Source organism: Carya illinoinensis, chromosome 10, assembly GCF_018687715.1.
Source record: "Carya illinoinensis cultivar Pawnee chromosome 10, C.illinoinensisPawnee_v1, whole genome shotgun sequence".
Classification (NCBI taxonomy): Eukaryota; Viridiplantae; Streptophyta; class Magnoliopsida; order Fagales; family Juglandaceae; genus Carya; species Carya illinoinensis.
The window spans coordinates 457,863-473,343 of NC_056761.1; the positions used below are offsets into that span (position 1 = coordinate 457,863).

Here is a 15,481-nt window from a genome sequence, read left to right on the forward strand (position 1 = left end):
GTTCAATTGGTCAAGAAAAAGAGAAACACCTTTCTTTCACCCATTCCATTTGAGAAGAGGGACAGACTAATGAAATCATTCACCCAGCACTCTCCAACCGAGGCCTCACTCCCTCCCATATAAGGCTGTCACCTTTAATCATACTCACCCTCTCAAGTATAGCTCAAAAAGATATCATAAACATACACACACTCTCTCTCTCTCTCTCTCTCTCTCTTCCCCTTAAATTATACCCGATTCTTCATGTTTCAACTTGTTTAGCCAAGACATGGAGACAAGAGAGAGCGTGAGACTAGCTATCAGTCTCCTTACATTTTGAACACAAAAAACACGTCTACAAAACCAGTCTCCTCCTTACTTGCACAAAAGATGAATAATCCTTTTCTCTTACCCTTAAGCTCAGCCTTAGCCTTAGCCTTTTTCACCCTCTCTGTCTGTGTCCCGAACGACACAGACGTACTCACCCGTTTTCGCCTCCAGGCTGATGCCCACGGCCAGCTCAACTCCAACTGGAGCGGCGGTGATGCCTGCGCCGCTTCGTGGCGCGGTGTCCACTGCTCCTCAAACAGCAAACGCGTCGTCATTCTCTCCCTCCCTTCCCTTAACCTCCGCGGCCCACTCCACTCTCTGGCTGCGCTCGACCAGCTCCGCCTTCTCGACCTCCATAACAACCGCCTCAACGGCACCGTATCACGCCTCACCAACTGCACCAACCTCAAGTTCATCTACCTCTCCGGCAATGACCTCTCTGGGGAAATCCCACCAGAGATATCGTCTCTCCGGCGCCTCCTCCGCCTAGACCTGTCCGACAACAACCTCCGCGGCTTGGTTCCTAAAGAGCTGTGCCGGTTGAAGCGGCTAATCACGCTTCGGTTACAGAACAATGCGCTCTCTGGGACGGTTCCTGACCTCTCCGTCTCCCTGCTGAATCTTAGGGAGCTGAACTTAACGAGCAATGAGTTGTATGGACGCTTGCCTGACGGTTTACTGAAGAAATTCGGCAAGGATATATTTTCAGGGAACGAAGGTCTGTGTGGGTCGAGCCCCTTTCCTGCTTGCTCGTTCACCGGAACTCCTCCGGCATCCGCTTCTACTCAGACCGTAACGTCAAACCCGAGCTCGTTGCCACAAGCGCCTGCAACAAGTCATGCCAAAGGAGGATCGCGAAACGGACTAAGCACCGGTGTTATAGTGGCCATTGTAATAGCAAACTGCGTGGCGTTGTTGGTGGTGGTGTCGTTCGTCCTCGCGTATTACTGTGCGAGAAACCGGAGTTTGTCTGGTTCTATAGCGGAGAACGATAGCGGGAAGAGGAGGAGGAGGAGTGGTAGTAGCTATGGTGGGAGCGAGAAGAAGGTGTATGCCAGCAATGAAGGTGAAGATAGCTGCAGCGATGCGACAAACGCCACGGACCGAAGCAAGCTTGTGTTTTACGATAGGAGGAAGCAGTTTGTGCTTGAGGATTTGCTCCGGGCATCGGCGGAGATGCTCGGGAAAGGGAGCCTGGGGACAGTGTATAGGGCGGTGCTCGATGACGGGTGCATCATGGCCGTGAAGCGACTTAAGGACGCGAACCCGTGTGAGAGGAAGGAGTTTGAGCAGTATATGGATGTGATCGGGAAGCTTAAGCATCCAAATATCGTGAAATTTAGAGCTTATTACTATGCCAAGGAGGAGAAGCTTCTTGTCTATGATTATCTTTCCAATGGGAGCTTACATTCACTTCTTCACGGTCAGTGTTTTATTTTTTCAATCTTTGGATTATAAACTTGCTTCTAAGATTAATTTAGTCACAATTTTCCACGTAATAAATTAATACGATACGTCATATTATAAAATTATTTTTATTATAAAATACATCTAACAAATCAAGTTAACCAGCTACATTTTAATAATTCTAATATACATACATATATAATATATACTTACTATTTTTTATGGTAGCAAAATTCATCAATACTATGTATATATTTCATTTCAATAATATTTAATTTGTGTGGTTCTTGGATTTTTTATTTATGGAATTTAGGGAATCGGGGTCCGGGGAGAATCCCTTTGGATTGGACTACAAGGATCAGCTTGGTTCTAGGAGCGGCTCGAGGACTAGCAAAGATTCATGAAGACTACAGCGTATCCAAAATACCTCATGGGAATGTGAAATCTTCGAATGTGCTCCTCGACAAGAACGGCGTTGCATGCATTTCCGATTTCGGGCTCTCGCTGCTTATAAATCCGGTTCATGCCATTGCAAGATTAGGAGGCTACAGGGCTCCTGAACAGGCAGAAATCAAGAGGCTGTCTCAAAAGGCAGATGTGTACAGCTTTGGGGTATTGTTGTTGGAGGTTCTTACAGGGAGAGCTCCGTCCCAGTACCCTTCACCAAGTCGGCCACGCGCGGACGAAGATCAGGAACAGGCTGTGGACCTTCCAAAATGGGTTCGATCGGTCGTGAAGGAAGAATGGACTGCTGAAGTGTTTGACCAAGAACTGTTAAGGTATAAGAACATTGAGGAAGAACTGTTGTCAATGCTCCATGTGGGGTTGGCCTGTGTAGTGCCACAGCCCGAAAAGAGGCCAACAATGGCGGAAGTGGCGAAGATGATAGAGGTCATCAGGGTGGAGCAGTCTCCTCTCGGGGAGGATTATGACGAATCCCGCAATTCACTTTCACCTTCGCTTGCCACCACTGAAGATGGACTCGCTTGATGCCCATCTCTTTCTTTCAAGTGCTTCAGTAACTATGCGCCAATATTAAATTGATGAGCTCCCATTGCATGGTTATTTCTATCCTCATTCATGTCCTCTATTTTCATTCGCAGTTTCTCGCTGCAAATTCTGGCTGTTGCAGACTCTTATCAGAGTTCTTTGTAATATTTGTAAGCTTTATGTGCTCTTCTCCACGAGCCAACCAGTTAGTCCTGTTTAGTCTTCTGATGTTGTGCAATTTAGTAATTTTATTCCTTAGTTATTCTAAAAACCAGATTCCGATGAATGGTGGCCGGCTGTCCAAGCAGCTTTATTTATTTATATATTTATGAAGCCTTGTTATATTTTGATAACATTGAAATTATCTGGATTAGAATAATGAAACTACTCAAAGCTTGAAATACATTTGTAAGTAGTCTTACAGCATAATGGAGGTACTTCTGCATAATCTGGCCGGTTCTTACGTACAATAACGGATAGAAAATTGAGGGTCTTGCACCAACAGAACTAAGATTTAAGTTATTTGAAACCGAAACATGTATGCAAAAATTCGACTCTAGTACCTTCTTCATTATTCAATGGTTTTGAGCTCCCTTGCATGCAGTTCTATAAAACAGGTAGATCAAAAGGTTTTGTTCAGCAATTTGACACCAACACCACAACAGATAAGAATGAAGATTTTATCGTGCCTTAAAGCTTCCAAAAAATGGATGTGCTTGTTGTGCCTCCGGCCTGTCTAAAAAATCACACAAGACGATATTTAAGTGGTTCAGCAAATTGTCTACGTCTACTGGAGTCTCTTTTATAGAATTTATACGAGATATACAAAAACTCTATAAATTCTCTCTCTCCCTCACGTATCCTCTTTCTCTGTAAATTCCCCCCCATTGCCACTGCCGCACCTTTCACAACTGAGCTCTCTCTTATTTATAGGAGAGAGCAGCCTACAACTTACGATTTCGATGCAGTTGCTTCTGACTTTGCTGGAGGGTGGGTGGCCTAATAGAGTTAAGAAAGAAACGGTGCCTAATATGCCAAATTTGAGAACGGTGCATGTGCAGCAGCTATAGATCACTTGCATTCACACTTGGGTTGACTCAACAATCACCTCCTCCACCCAAGTGTGCCACACCAGGCTGCTTGCAAACTGATTCATTCTTCAAATGAATGCACCTCTTTCTTTAACATGAGAGATTTCTGCTACCAAATGCATCTGCAGGTATGTTTTCAAATGGATGTCCAGATGCCTCTCCAAATGCATCTTCAAATGCATTAGCATCGTCTACATCCACGAAGCTTGCAAGGGATTTTCTTCAAAAGAGATTTATAAGTGCTCAACTGCACAATCTCAACTCTTTAGGATTCTTCTTTTGCTCGAGTCCATGAGTCCGCACTCATGTATACCTTGAGCAAACTGAGTTTTGCTCGAGCCATAGTCGAGCAAACAATCTACCTGGTGCCTTTGCAGCTTTCAAAACCAGGCTCCACAATCTTACAATCACACCAATCTCCAACTTGGAGACTGATTCTCAACATGCTAGCCTCTATCTCTAGCATGATCCCTTATCATCTATACAATTTTACAGCTCATTTCTTTAAGTTAGAAGACTAACTTAAGTGATACATAACTTTAGTTCATCACGTACAGTGCCCTTAATTAACACATCTATACAACACATCTCCCATTGCACTCGGAATCAATGGTCTCGCACGGACCTTTACACATATCAAAGAACCTGTTGCTGAGGTCTCTCTGACCTGGGCGACTGACTCCTCATCCTGCTGCTAACATATCCTGTCTTCAGTCGATGTGCTCATCTTGTGTGCAGTCTCTGCTAACTTCAACTTGCATAATCTCCATTCTTGCAAGATTTTTCTTCATACCGTAGTTCACTACCTTCATTCAGCAAGATATAGTTTAAGGTAGTAACCACCATGGAGGTCTGATCGTCTTGGCAGTTATGTGATCATCAACTTTAGGTGTAGATATCCCTGGAACATCTGACGTTTTGTTCCCATCTCTCACACATTTTCTTCATGTCGTGGTCTAGGGAGATTTCTTCAGGTTTAGATGAAGAAAAGTAAAACTGATTTCCTTTTACTTCCTCATCTAATTCACACGACCATTACCACGAGCCAAGACCAATGAATCATTCGTGACCTTCCATGTCTTTTTGAGAAAACACTAATGAATGACTGCTATCTTCAAGCTGTCTTTAACAGCATTGTGCACTGCAAGAAATGCAACGCCATGTATTTTTTCAGTCACCATATTCACAGCATCATTCTCAATTTTCTCCTGATTTTAGCAGTCTCTTGTGGTCTGTATTGCCACAATTTCTAGCGAGCCATCTGTTGTCCAGATCTTGACTTGCCTCTGTCCTTACTATCAACATTCAGGACCAACAACTCGAGATCTTGTGAGAATCTCTTCTACGCACCTCCTCATCTAGGATAAAATCTCTTACATTAAGAAATTTCAACTTCAACTTCTTTTCAGAATTACTCATAGCCATTCTCATGACCTCCCAACTTTTTGACCACAACGTCAAATACTATTGGGCAGTACCTTCTGCCTTTTCTGAAATTGAATTGTTTCTTCATCTGCACTTTGTTATTTGCAACTGGCTTTTCAAAGAAAGCCACAATGAGATCCGTTGCGGTTCTCCTCTTAATAACATTATGCTCCATGAGTTGTATGACTGTAAAAAACTTGCTGATATAACAAGTTAATCAGTATCGTCCAATGATCTAAAGTTTGCTCCTCAAACTTCACGATCCCAACTGGCTTAAATCAAACCCAAACAAACTGAGTCCGGCAACATTGGACTCCAACTGGCTGACATCAAGCCCCAAAACCAATGAGTCTGGCACAACTCCAACTGGCTGAGATCAAGCCCAAAACAAATGAGTCTGGCACGACTCCAACTGGCTGCGATCAAACCCAAAATAAATGAGTCTGGCATGACTCCAACTGGCTGCGATCAAGCCCAAAACAAATGAGTCCGTCATGACTCCAAGTGGCTGCGATCAAGCCCACAACTGATCTGCAACTATGGACGATTCAGATCGAAAGTACCAATGGCGAATCTCAACATTCCCACCGTACCGATGAGTCCGGAATGATCTAAATAGTTGGTCAGCACTATTTGATCATCGCAATTGAACTCCAACTAACGTAGATCTAGCCCAAAATGATCTGTAACTCGTCGACGGTTCAAATTGAATGTACCGATGGTGAATCTCAACATTCCCACCATACAGATGAGTCCGGAATGATCCAAATAGTTTGTCAACACTATTTGATCATCACAATTGAACTCCAACTGGCGTAGATCTAGCCCAAATGATTTGCAAATCGTGGACGGTTCAGATCGAATGTACCGATGGTGAATCTCAACATTCTCACCATACAGATGAGTCTGGAATGATCCAAATAGTTTGTCAGCACTATTTGATCATCACAATTGAACTCCAATTGGCGTAAATTTAGCCCAAAATGATCTGCAACACATGGACGGTTCAGATCGAATGTATTGATAACGAATCTCAATATTTCCACCATACAGATGAATCCAGAATGATCCAAATAGTTAGAAAGCACTATTTGATCATCACAATGGAACTCCAATTGGCGTAGATCTAGCCTAAAATTATCTGCAACACATGGACAGTTCAGATCAAATGTACTGATAGCGAATCTCAATATTCTCACCATACAAATAAGTCCGGAATGATCCAAATAGTTGGAAAGCACTATTTGATCGTTGAAATCGGACTCCGAATGGCTTAAATCTAGCCCAACAAAGATATGAAAAAATGTACGATCCAGATTATCTGGCGCGTGAGACACACGCGCTGCAGTGGCGTCTATGGAGCGTGCGGTACACACGCTATTGCTATTCGGCCCGTGGGTGCGCGTCTGGAGCGTGAAGGACACGCGCGGAACACCTCTAGGGCGCGTGGGGTACGTGAGAGGCACGCGTCTTTAACCTCCGGGCGCGTGAAGTCGTGTGAAGGCGAGTGGGGCGCGTGGAGTGTGAGTGGCACTCGTCTTCAACCTCGAGATGCGCGTGGAGCGAGTGGATGCACGCGCCGATCTTTTAGGGGCGCGTGTGGGCTCCTCCGACCTCTGTTTTCGATTCCGTTTGAGGCAACGGATTCGTCTCGACGCGAGGAACACCCTAGAGTTGTTAAAAATTGATTTTGACCAACTTGAATTTTCAGACAGATCGAACCAGATCTCTGATACCAATTGTTGCGCCTCCGGCCTGTCCAAAAAATACACAAGACGATATTTAAGTAGTTCAGCAAATTGCCTACGTCCACTAGAACCTCTTTTATAGAATTTATACGAGATTTACAAAAACTCTATAAATTATCTTTCTCTCCCTCACGTACTCTCTTTCTCTGTAAATTCCCCTCCACTACAATTGCTGCACCTTTCACAACTGACTTTGTTTCTGATTTTGGTGCAGCTGTTTCTGACTTTGTTGGAGGGTGGGTGGCCTAATAGAGTTAAGAAAGAAACGGTGCCTAATATGCCAAATTCGAGAACGGTACATGTGTAGCAACTATACATCGCTTGCATTCACAATTGGGTTGACTCAACAGTGCTTACATTTTATCGTACATTTTCTCTTACCTTAAAGCTTCTCAAAATCGTGTTAACATACTACCCTTTGAAGTAGGTCGACAACTAACGAAAGAAAATGTAAGCACAATAACACATAGATTTCACATTAGAAGTAAAAGAAGTATATACTGTACAACCAATAAAAAGTTTTCTAGTTTGTCCTTGCATAATTATCTTCATATTTCATCCAAATCCAGGTCAAAATGCTAACTTATACGACGTATGACTTGATTACAATACCATTTTACTCCCTTTTCACCTTCCCCTAGGGGCAAAAGTTGATGTCCAAAAGGAATGCAATGATCGAGAGAGCAACCCACCAATATGGAATGCACAGAAAAAGATTGTATAGATCATTCTGAATTAATTAAAACGGCTGCCAAAACTTCCGTGCGTGATAACGATCAACAATGAGTTTCAGTCACACTAACTAGCATACCATCAACAAATACTTCTTTGTCAAGCTACCTTCACCTTTGCATTAACTTTTGTTGCATGCAGGTCTTCACTTACTTCTAACAGAGAGCCCGTTTGAAAACATGCGAATTCAGTAGGTTCCAGACATTGGCAACGACGCCCCTGGAAAGAGAATCGTTTGCTTGTTTTGCAGCCATGCGACGTGATTCCAGAACTTCAGCATCATTGAATAGCTCCTTGAGCACTTTCTCAAGCTCTACTTTTCCAGAAACCTGCATGGTCACAGCAAAAGACACTCAGCTATAAGTTGAATATAGTTACTGAAGGAAAAACTTTAAAAAACAGTCATGTATCATAATGGTTTAGAAGTCCATACGATCTTACAAAACTTTTAAATTTGGATCATGTACTTGACAGACCTTTTTTATTATAATTTCATGAGCAGAAAGAAGCCCCACGAGATTCAGCTTAAAATTTGTAGCCCATATGGCTCAAAGTGAGTTAATTCATGGCTTTTGTAAGAGTTTACCGAAGTAGGGAATTTGTCACTTCTCAACTGCTACTAATCTACCACACTAATCAACTGAGGAAACATTCATGGAAATTTCTTCCTCCTAGAATAACAGTAACCTAAACTTGCTAATATTATGAGTTGATATTAATTCAACTCAATTTATCTCATCTCATCTAATCATTATAATTTTTTAAAATTTTTACATAAAATATAATAAATTAGCTATATTAGCCTATATATGGGTAGTACAGACCTACAAATCAATTAGAGTAGAAAAGACACCGGTTGTTTGTCTATTTATAACAGATTTTCATGGGACAACTAACGTGCCACGCTGAGGAATTAACTTCAATAACCATTTTGAAGATTGGAATATAAATAAAAAAAAAAAAATGGGGCCACATTTGAAATATGAGTGCTCGAATATAAATTATATAATTACACTCACTTCTACCCATGGGTTAAATTTTTTGGACAAATGGCGATGTAACATGATAGTAGAGCACAGGTTTTCAAACTGACTCCACACCTCACCCACATCAATTAAATATTCTCTTTGGAAAATCCGACCACACATGAGAGGGGGTTAGAATACAAAATAAATAATTAAATTGACATTTCCTATCGCTTTGAATTTTTTAGATAAGTAAATATTCAACAACAAAACTTGATCAAGAAGAGGCTCTTCAAACCTGAAGAACAGACAAAGGATTTAATCGTTGCATTTCAAGAACCATGTGTGAGAAATGCCCAACATGATGACCTGAAATAAGCCAAGGAGAAAGGCTTTCGGACTGGTAATTCAAAAATGATAAGTTAACCAAAGAAGGTATAAAAAAACAAAGTTCACCAGTCAAAACAGCACAGCCAGCTGCAGCAGCTTCTGATATGTTATGGCCAGCTGTACCTGGGAAGAATGAACCTCCAACTACAGCAATTGGAGTTAATCCATACAAGTATCTCAACTCACCTACGAAACAAATTCGAAAGGACACAATGACTTTATGGGCCAAATCTCCCCAAAAGCAAGCATAAAATGGGCACCATATGAGGTATGATGTTCACACAAGTATAGCCTAATAGAATTCTAAGTTCACTATAAATACATGTTATTGAATTTTATGGAAGCCACGACTGCAATCGAGCTTCTAAGTTCAAGACGTCAAGAGGCTTAACTGAATGGTTGTATAGACGCGATCTGAATTCTTCAAACCGAAAATTGTGAAATGAAAACCAAAGGTAATGAGGTTGAGTTCAAGGAATTGATGATGAGAGATTATACAAATTGTCGTTATTGTAGGAAATAAATATAAAAATGATAAAAAAATATTCTTCTACTATAAGTAAAAGAAATACCTAATGTGTCGACAATATATATAGTTGTTCCTGCCACCAGCTTTTCATGTTGAGACCTCAGTGCTACGTTTTGACCTTCTTTCTGCAATTCCTGCACTACTATTTCTTTTAACTTTTGATATTTGAAGATTTAACCTCTGATGTGTTGAATCATAATGAAGGCCTGCCTTAGAATTTAAACTTAATCAGACAACTTCCTTTTATTAAAATGTAAGATTTTAATGCATACGGGTCATAAAGTCATAAGATTAAATACAATCCAAAGTTAGTTGCGAAGTTGGCTTTCAGGTTATGGATATATAAAATGGCACACCATCATGCATGCTAAGTTGGCATCCATGTCATGGATTCATAAATGACACAACATCACAAGTACTCTCTTTTTCCCACAATTATTTTGAAATATAAACCTCAAACTCCACTAGTAGCCGGGTTTCAAAATACCATCCTTAACTTATTGTAAAAAGGCGATAAGGAACTTATAAATTATTATCACAAATATGAAGCATCATTATGCACACAAATGAAATACAATTGTTCTAATGATTGGTACAGCATCAGAATCATACTTGAGCAATTTCTCGTCCATGTCGTGGATCCCGAGGTACAAGTATAGTGAGCATATCTGGATGCATTTCTGTAAGCACTGTATGAACTCCTAGCATCACTGCAGAGAGCGTTTGTGAGCTTCAACTTTTCTTTCATACAAGGGATGAGAACTAAAACAGAACTAATTAAATATTACAGAAGAAGACCAGAAACTATCAAAACAAATGTTTGAGAGTGTTAGATCGAGCACACAACGTGCATAGCCTTAAGTTTAACAGCGGGTTGTTTCCTCTTCAACATATCTACCGCTTCACTAGGACAGATACATGAATACATTTAAAAATGTGTATAAAGACCCAGAGACAGCAGTAATGAATCTGAAGTCAGTGATAAAAATTCTAAACAAAAAGAATCCAAAATCTTGAAAATTCAAAATTTTAATGCTACAAAGTTAAAAAAAAAAACAAGCAGTAAATACAAAAAGAAAAAAAAAAGGGTTGAACAGACAAAATGGGGTAATTTTCATGAATCGGATATAGTCAGCATCATTGGCATCAAACTACACTAGTATGTCAATTATTTCAGACGCATTATATAAATTGAGTCCTATAACTATGCCTGCAACCAAAAATTTATAGAGAGAAAACTGCTATTAATGTGGTAAGATAATACACATATCACGGAGGCAAGGCATTTGCAGGCAATTATGACTTAAAATGACAACCTCCTATAACATTGGAGAGAAATAAGTGGGAACTAACTTTCTTCTTCGCCCCTATGTATAGAAGAAGCCATCCAAACCTGCCTGTGGGCAAGCTGTAACTTCAGATCTTCTATACTTCTCAACTCTTCCTCAGAAACGTCAAAATCTTCCACCACTGGATGGAAAAAAAGAGTAAAATAGTCAAAAATAGTGTACACTGGATTAGAAAAGAGTATCTCCTTCTTCAACAACAGTCAAAGTATATTGTTACCCCAATTTAACACTAGTAAAATGATTTTTACTCCTACCGATTGACCATAGATGCGAATTGATTGGCATACCATATTTCAAGTCACCAGCAAAGTTGATGATACAAGGAGGGGCTTGTAGTAGTTGAAAGTGGATAGCCTGCACGGTGCTCTATATCCTAGAACAATATCATCAACAACAAAACACCAATTACAGTAATATAGAATGTGTATACATTGGACTATACGTACCAATGGGACAATCAAAGAAAACTTTGAAAGCATCAACGAAATCAGTGGAAGAAGCACCGATCCTGAAAAATACTTGAAGGCTTTTGCAGAAATTCGAGCATTTAACAGTGCCAGCACTATCTGAAAAGATTATGTAAGCATGTAAGCTACGAGAAACGACATCATTTATGCGATATATTAAAAAACGTGCACTTCACATATACGTATATGCGTGTATTATGAAATAACTGACATTGTTTTTCGAAGCAGACATAATAAGATTAGGCCATAATTCACTCTCTATAATGATGATTGCATTTGGCTTCCAATGGTCAAGGAAAGCACCGACCGCAGTCGGAGCATCAAGCGGCGCAAACTGGTTGAAGCGGAATTAAGATTTATTAAAACAAATGCTGCATCTATTATAAACAGAACAAGAAATGCATCGTAGTTAGCTCGTTACTTGATATATGACACCATTTGGAAGCTGTTTATATATTACTTCGCTGCGCCAAAAAAGAAAAAGGAAAAAGAAGCACAATAAATGAGACCAACAGTTTTATTTCGACTTCAAATAACAAATTTAGATATAACCTTTTTAGTAAGCCACGCATTTCTTTTTCTTATTCATTTACTAATTAAGATATTATTTCTTACAAAGCAGACACAGTTGCTGTTGTCATCAAAACGTTAAAATCGGGTCTTTGATATATGCAATGTTTGATTATTGGAATCACGCTCATTCCTTCCCCTGGATTTTTAAAAAACAAAACAATTGGAGAAAAAGCATAATTAATCAATTAAAAAAATACGTAAAAAATAACTTCATTCCGCTGCCGAGAACATATAACTAAATAAAAGGACAAAAGAAAGGAAAATAAATCGAACCGAGAGATACGGCATGGAACCAGAGGAGAGGGCCCACGGGGCGAGGAAGAGAGGGACGTCCGAGACGCTCGGTCCAGCGGTGCGGGTGTTCGCGGCCTCGGAGCCTTCGAAACCGGAGGTGGAGGTCCAGCACCGGCGATACACCGTAGGTGAGCGCCCTGTAAATGTTGTACGTCACCTTCCCCTCCTTCGTTGCCGCCATTTCTACTCAGTTCCCAAAAAATTTAAACATATACGTATATATATACATATAATATAGAGGACATTGGGTGGGCCAAGACACGAAGCTGCTCGGTCGGGGCCACTGTGGCACTCTGTAGCCCATCATATCATTGCCTTGTTTTTTTAAAAAAACAAAACAAAACAATCATATCCTTGCCCTACTCGACACGTCTCAAAGTTTGTAATCCTGTCTCCCCTTCGTCCCCCGATTTTTTTCCGTAATCTGGCAAAACATGAACATTTTCGTGCCCCATACCAGAAAATTAGAAATCAGAAACGGCCAGCCAGATGGCTTTTGCACACTGGTCTCGACCTCGATCTAGAGAACACAATTACTTAAACTAGTTTAAAAATGACGACCATATATCGCCATCAATAATAGATTTTTTTTACATATAACATACTACATTTTATTAGTTTTAGAAATGAAAAATACTATGGAAATACAAGAATTTCACAAAGACATCACATACACTAATATGCTAGTGTGCCATATCTTCTCCTTTTTTTTTTTCCATCTTTCTTTCTCACCCCTCTCCCCGTGCCCTCTCTCTGCCCCTACCATAGTGGTCGGTATAAACAATATCACCACACCATCAGAAAATAAAGAAGGCACTTTAGCAAATGGACAATGCAGCAAATGATGTCCTTCGGAATAGTCTGAAATAGCTATATGTGTATACGTGTCCCATGAATACCTTTCTGTTATAGAGAATATGCTGTACTCATTTGTGTATAAATAGACTACTATGCACTGCAGAATAGATACGAAAAATACAATTGAATTGTTTCTCTCAAGTCTACTTTATTCTTCACTCTGCTCCTCTCTATTTGTCATTATGGTATCCAGAGCTAGTTAAAGGACTCACGTCTGAAATTCATCCATGGCTGAACCTCAGAAATTTTCCCTCCCCTCTTCCTCCCATTTTCTTACGATCAAGTTAAACCATGATAATTATTTGTTGTGGAAGGCTCAACTTATGCCTTACCTCAACAGTCAGAACATTTATGGATATATTGATGGACCCATCACGGCCCCCAAACTGCTTGATGAAAGTCCTGTGCAAAAACGATCAGATTATCTTCACTGGAAACAGCAAGATCAAGCTATAATGGCCATCCTCATTTCTTCCCTTTCCGAAAATATCATAGCCCATGTTGTCGAAGCCTCAACATCACGTGAAATCTAGTTGATTTTAGAGGATCTGTTTGCCTCCCAATCTCAAGCTCGAGTTATGCAACTCCAATATCAGCTCTCCACACTCAAAAAGGGTTCCGATACTATTGCCAATTACTACCAAAAGGCAAAACTCATCCGGGATACTCTTGCAGCTGTTGGAAAACTCTTAACGTCCTCTGATTTTATTGCTTATGTGTTGGCTGGATTGGGCACCGATTTTGATTCGGTTGTTACCTCCATCACAACTCGAGTAGAACCTCTCACTCCCTCTCAAGTCTATAGTTTTTTACTCAACCATGAATCACACATATCTCACCATCAGACTACCCTCACTGCATCACCAGAATTTTCTACCAATGCAGCCACCATCAACACTTCACATAACAGCAACAGAGGAAGAGGTCCTTCAAGAGGCAGAAGGGGTTACCGGGGATGTGGGTGTGGCCGCAATGCAGGTCGGTTCACACCCTCACACTTTGTACCCAATCGTTCACCATGTCAGGTGTGTCAACGCCATGGTCACACTACCCTTCAGTGTTATTTTAGGTTTGATCATAGTTATCAATCCCCTTGTCCTTCCACATTTTCTGCTCACTACACTGCTGCACCCTCCTGTCCCTCTGACATTGTTTCCACAGTTGATAGTAACTGGTACCCGGATTCAACTGCCACACCATTTCACACATAATTTTTCTAACCTCTCCTTGACTCCTTCTGAGTACAAGGGCGATGATCAAGTACGGGTTGGCGATGGAAACTCACTGCCTATTCATCATGTTGGCACCTCCCATGTAGCTTCATCATCTGGCAATCTCCTACTCTCTCATCTCTATCATGTGCCTTCTATTTCAAAAAATTTAATTTCGGTTAGAAAGTTTTGTGAAGATAATTCTGTCTTTTTTGAGTTTCACTTGTCCTGTTTTTATGTGAAGGATTCCCGCTCCAAGAGAACTCTCATCAAAGGTCATACTGATCAAGAAGGCCTCTACGTTTTCCCTTCTACACAATCATCTCCTCAAGCTTACCACGGGTCCAGAGTCACTCCTTTTCAATGGCATGCTCGTTTGGGACATCCATCTATACAGCTAGTACACAAAATAATCTCACAGTTGTCACTTCCTGTGAAATCCTCTACTCACGATGGGTTGTGTTCCTCCTGCTGTCACTACAACATATACTAGTTTTTCCCAGGAACGGTTTTTGTTGGAAAAGGTATGGATTCCGTGAGAAAATGTTTTTACTCACAAAATGTTTTCATGGGTGGTTCGTGACTTAAAATTGGTGACTTTAGGTATATTTTCTCACGAGAAGTCTAATTCGTGGGTAAAAGTCACTTTTTTCCATGAAAGTAACTATGGTTAAAGGAGGAAAGGGTCATCGCAAGTACCCCAAGAGATATCAATATGGTGAGGAATACCACATGTTCCCACGAAATGCAATGGTAGGTAATACCAAAAGTGATGGAAAACCCCCCTGGAAATTAGTTATTACCCACGAAGTAGGCTGCTAAGAAATAATAAAAGTGATGGAATCACTTCGTGAAAATAAATGTATATCACCAACTTTTGCCAAGAGCATAGCCTGTGTGTAGAAGTTATTATCCACAAAGCCCTTTGCTGAGAAATACTGATTTATAAGGCATTTTCCGCAAAGAAATATCGTGCAGTATAGATATATTATCACAAAAGCAATTCATCAGTAAAGCTCTTTTTCCACCAAAAGCTAATTGTGGATAGAAAAGTTCTACAGCAGCATCTTTTCCCACAAGCTGCCTTCATCCTTAAATTCCTTGTATAATAAGTTAAATTTAATATACTAATAATAAGCGGAA

At 40.5% G+C, this 15,481-nt stretch overlaps 2 protein-coding genes across 4 annotated transcripts; one reads left to right on the forward strand and one right to left on the reverse strand.

The window, feature by feature from the left end:
* Positions 1-111: 111 nt before the first annotated feature.
* On the forward strand, positions 112-2,977 carry LOC122280025 (leucine-rich repeat receptor-like protein kinase PXC1). The gene is made up of 2 exons (XM_043090979.1): positions 112-1,732; positions 2,030-2,977. Exons 1-2 carry the CDS (start codon positions 370-372, stop codon positions 2,704-2,706), a joined length of 2,040 nt encoding a protein of 679 aa, XP_042946913.1. The 5' UTR covers positions 112-369; the 3' UTR covers positions 2,707-2,977.
* A 4,464-nt stretch (positions 2,978-7,441) lies between these two features.
* Positions 7,442-12,478, reverse strand: LOC122279748 (probable 3-deoxy-D-manno-octulosonic acid transferase, mitochondrial). Of its 3 annotated transcripts, none has more exons than XM_043090555.1 (12): positions 12,249-12,478; positions 12,018-12,111; positions 11,824-11,866; positions 11,614-11,736; positions 11,382-11,501; positions 11,223-11,289; positions 10,940-11,056; positions 10,199-10,296; positions 9,630-9,720; positions 9,124-9,243; positions 8,966-9,036; positions 7,442-8,031 (listed from the first exon to the last, which is right to left on the reverse strand). In XM_043090555.1, the coding sequence occupies exons 1-12, from the start codon at positions 12,448-12,450 to the stop codon at positions 7,858-7,860; spliced, it is 1,320 nt and encodes a 439-aa protein (XP_042946489.1). In that variant the 5' UTR covers positions 12,451-12,478; the 3' UTR covers positions 7,442-7,857. The 3 variants fall into 3 exon arrangements, with proteins under 3 accessions (XP_042946489.1, XP_042946488.1, XP_042946490.1); XM_043090554.1 differs by having other exon boundaries at positions 11,223-11,301; positions 12,249-12,476; XM_043090556.1 differs by lacking the exon at positions 11,614-11,736 and having other exon boundaries at positions 11,223-11,301; positions 12,249-12,477.
* Positions 12,479-15,481: the final 3,003 nt, after the last annotated feature.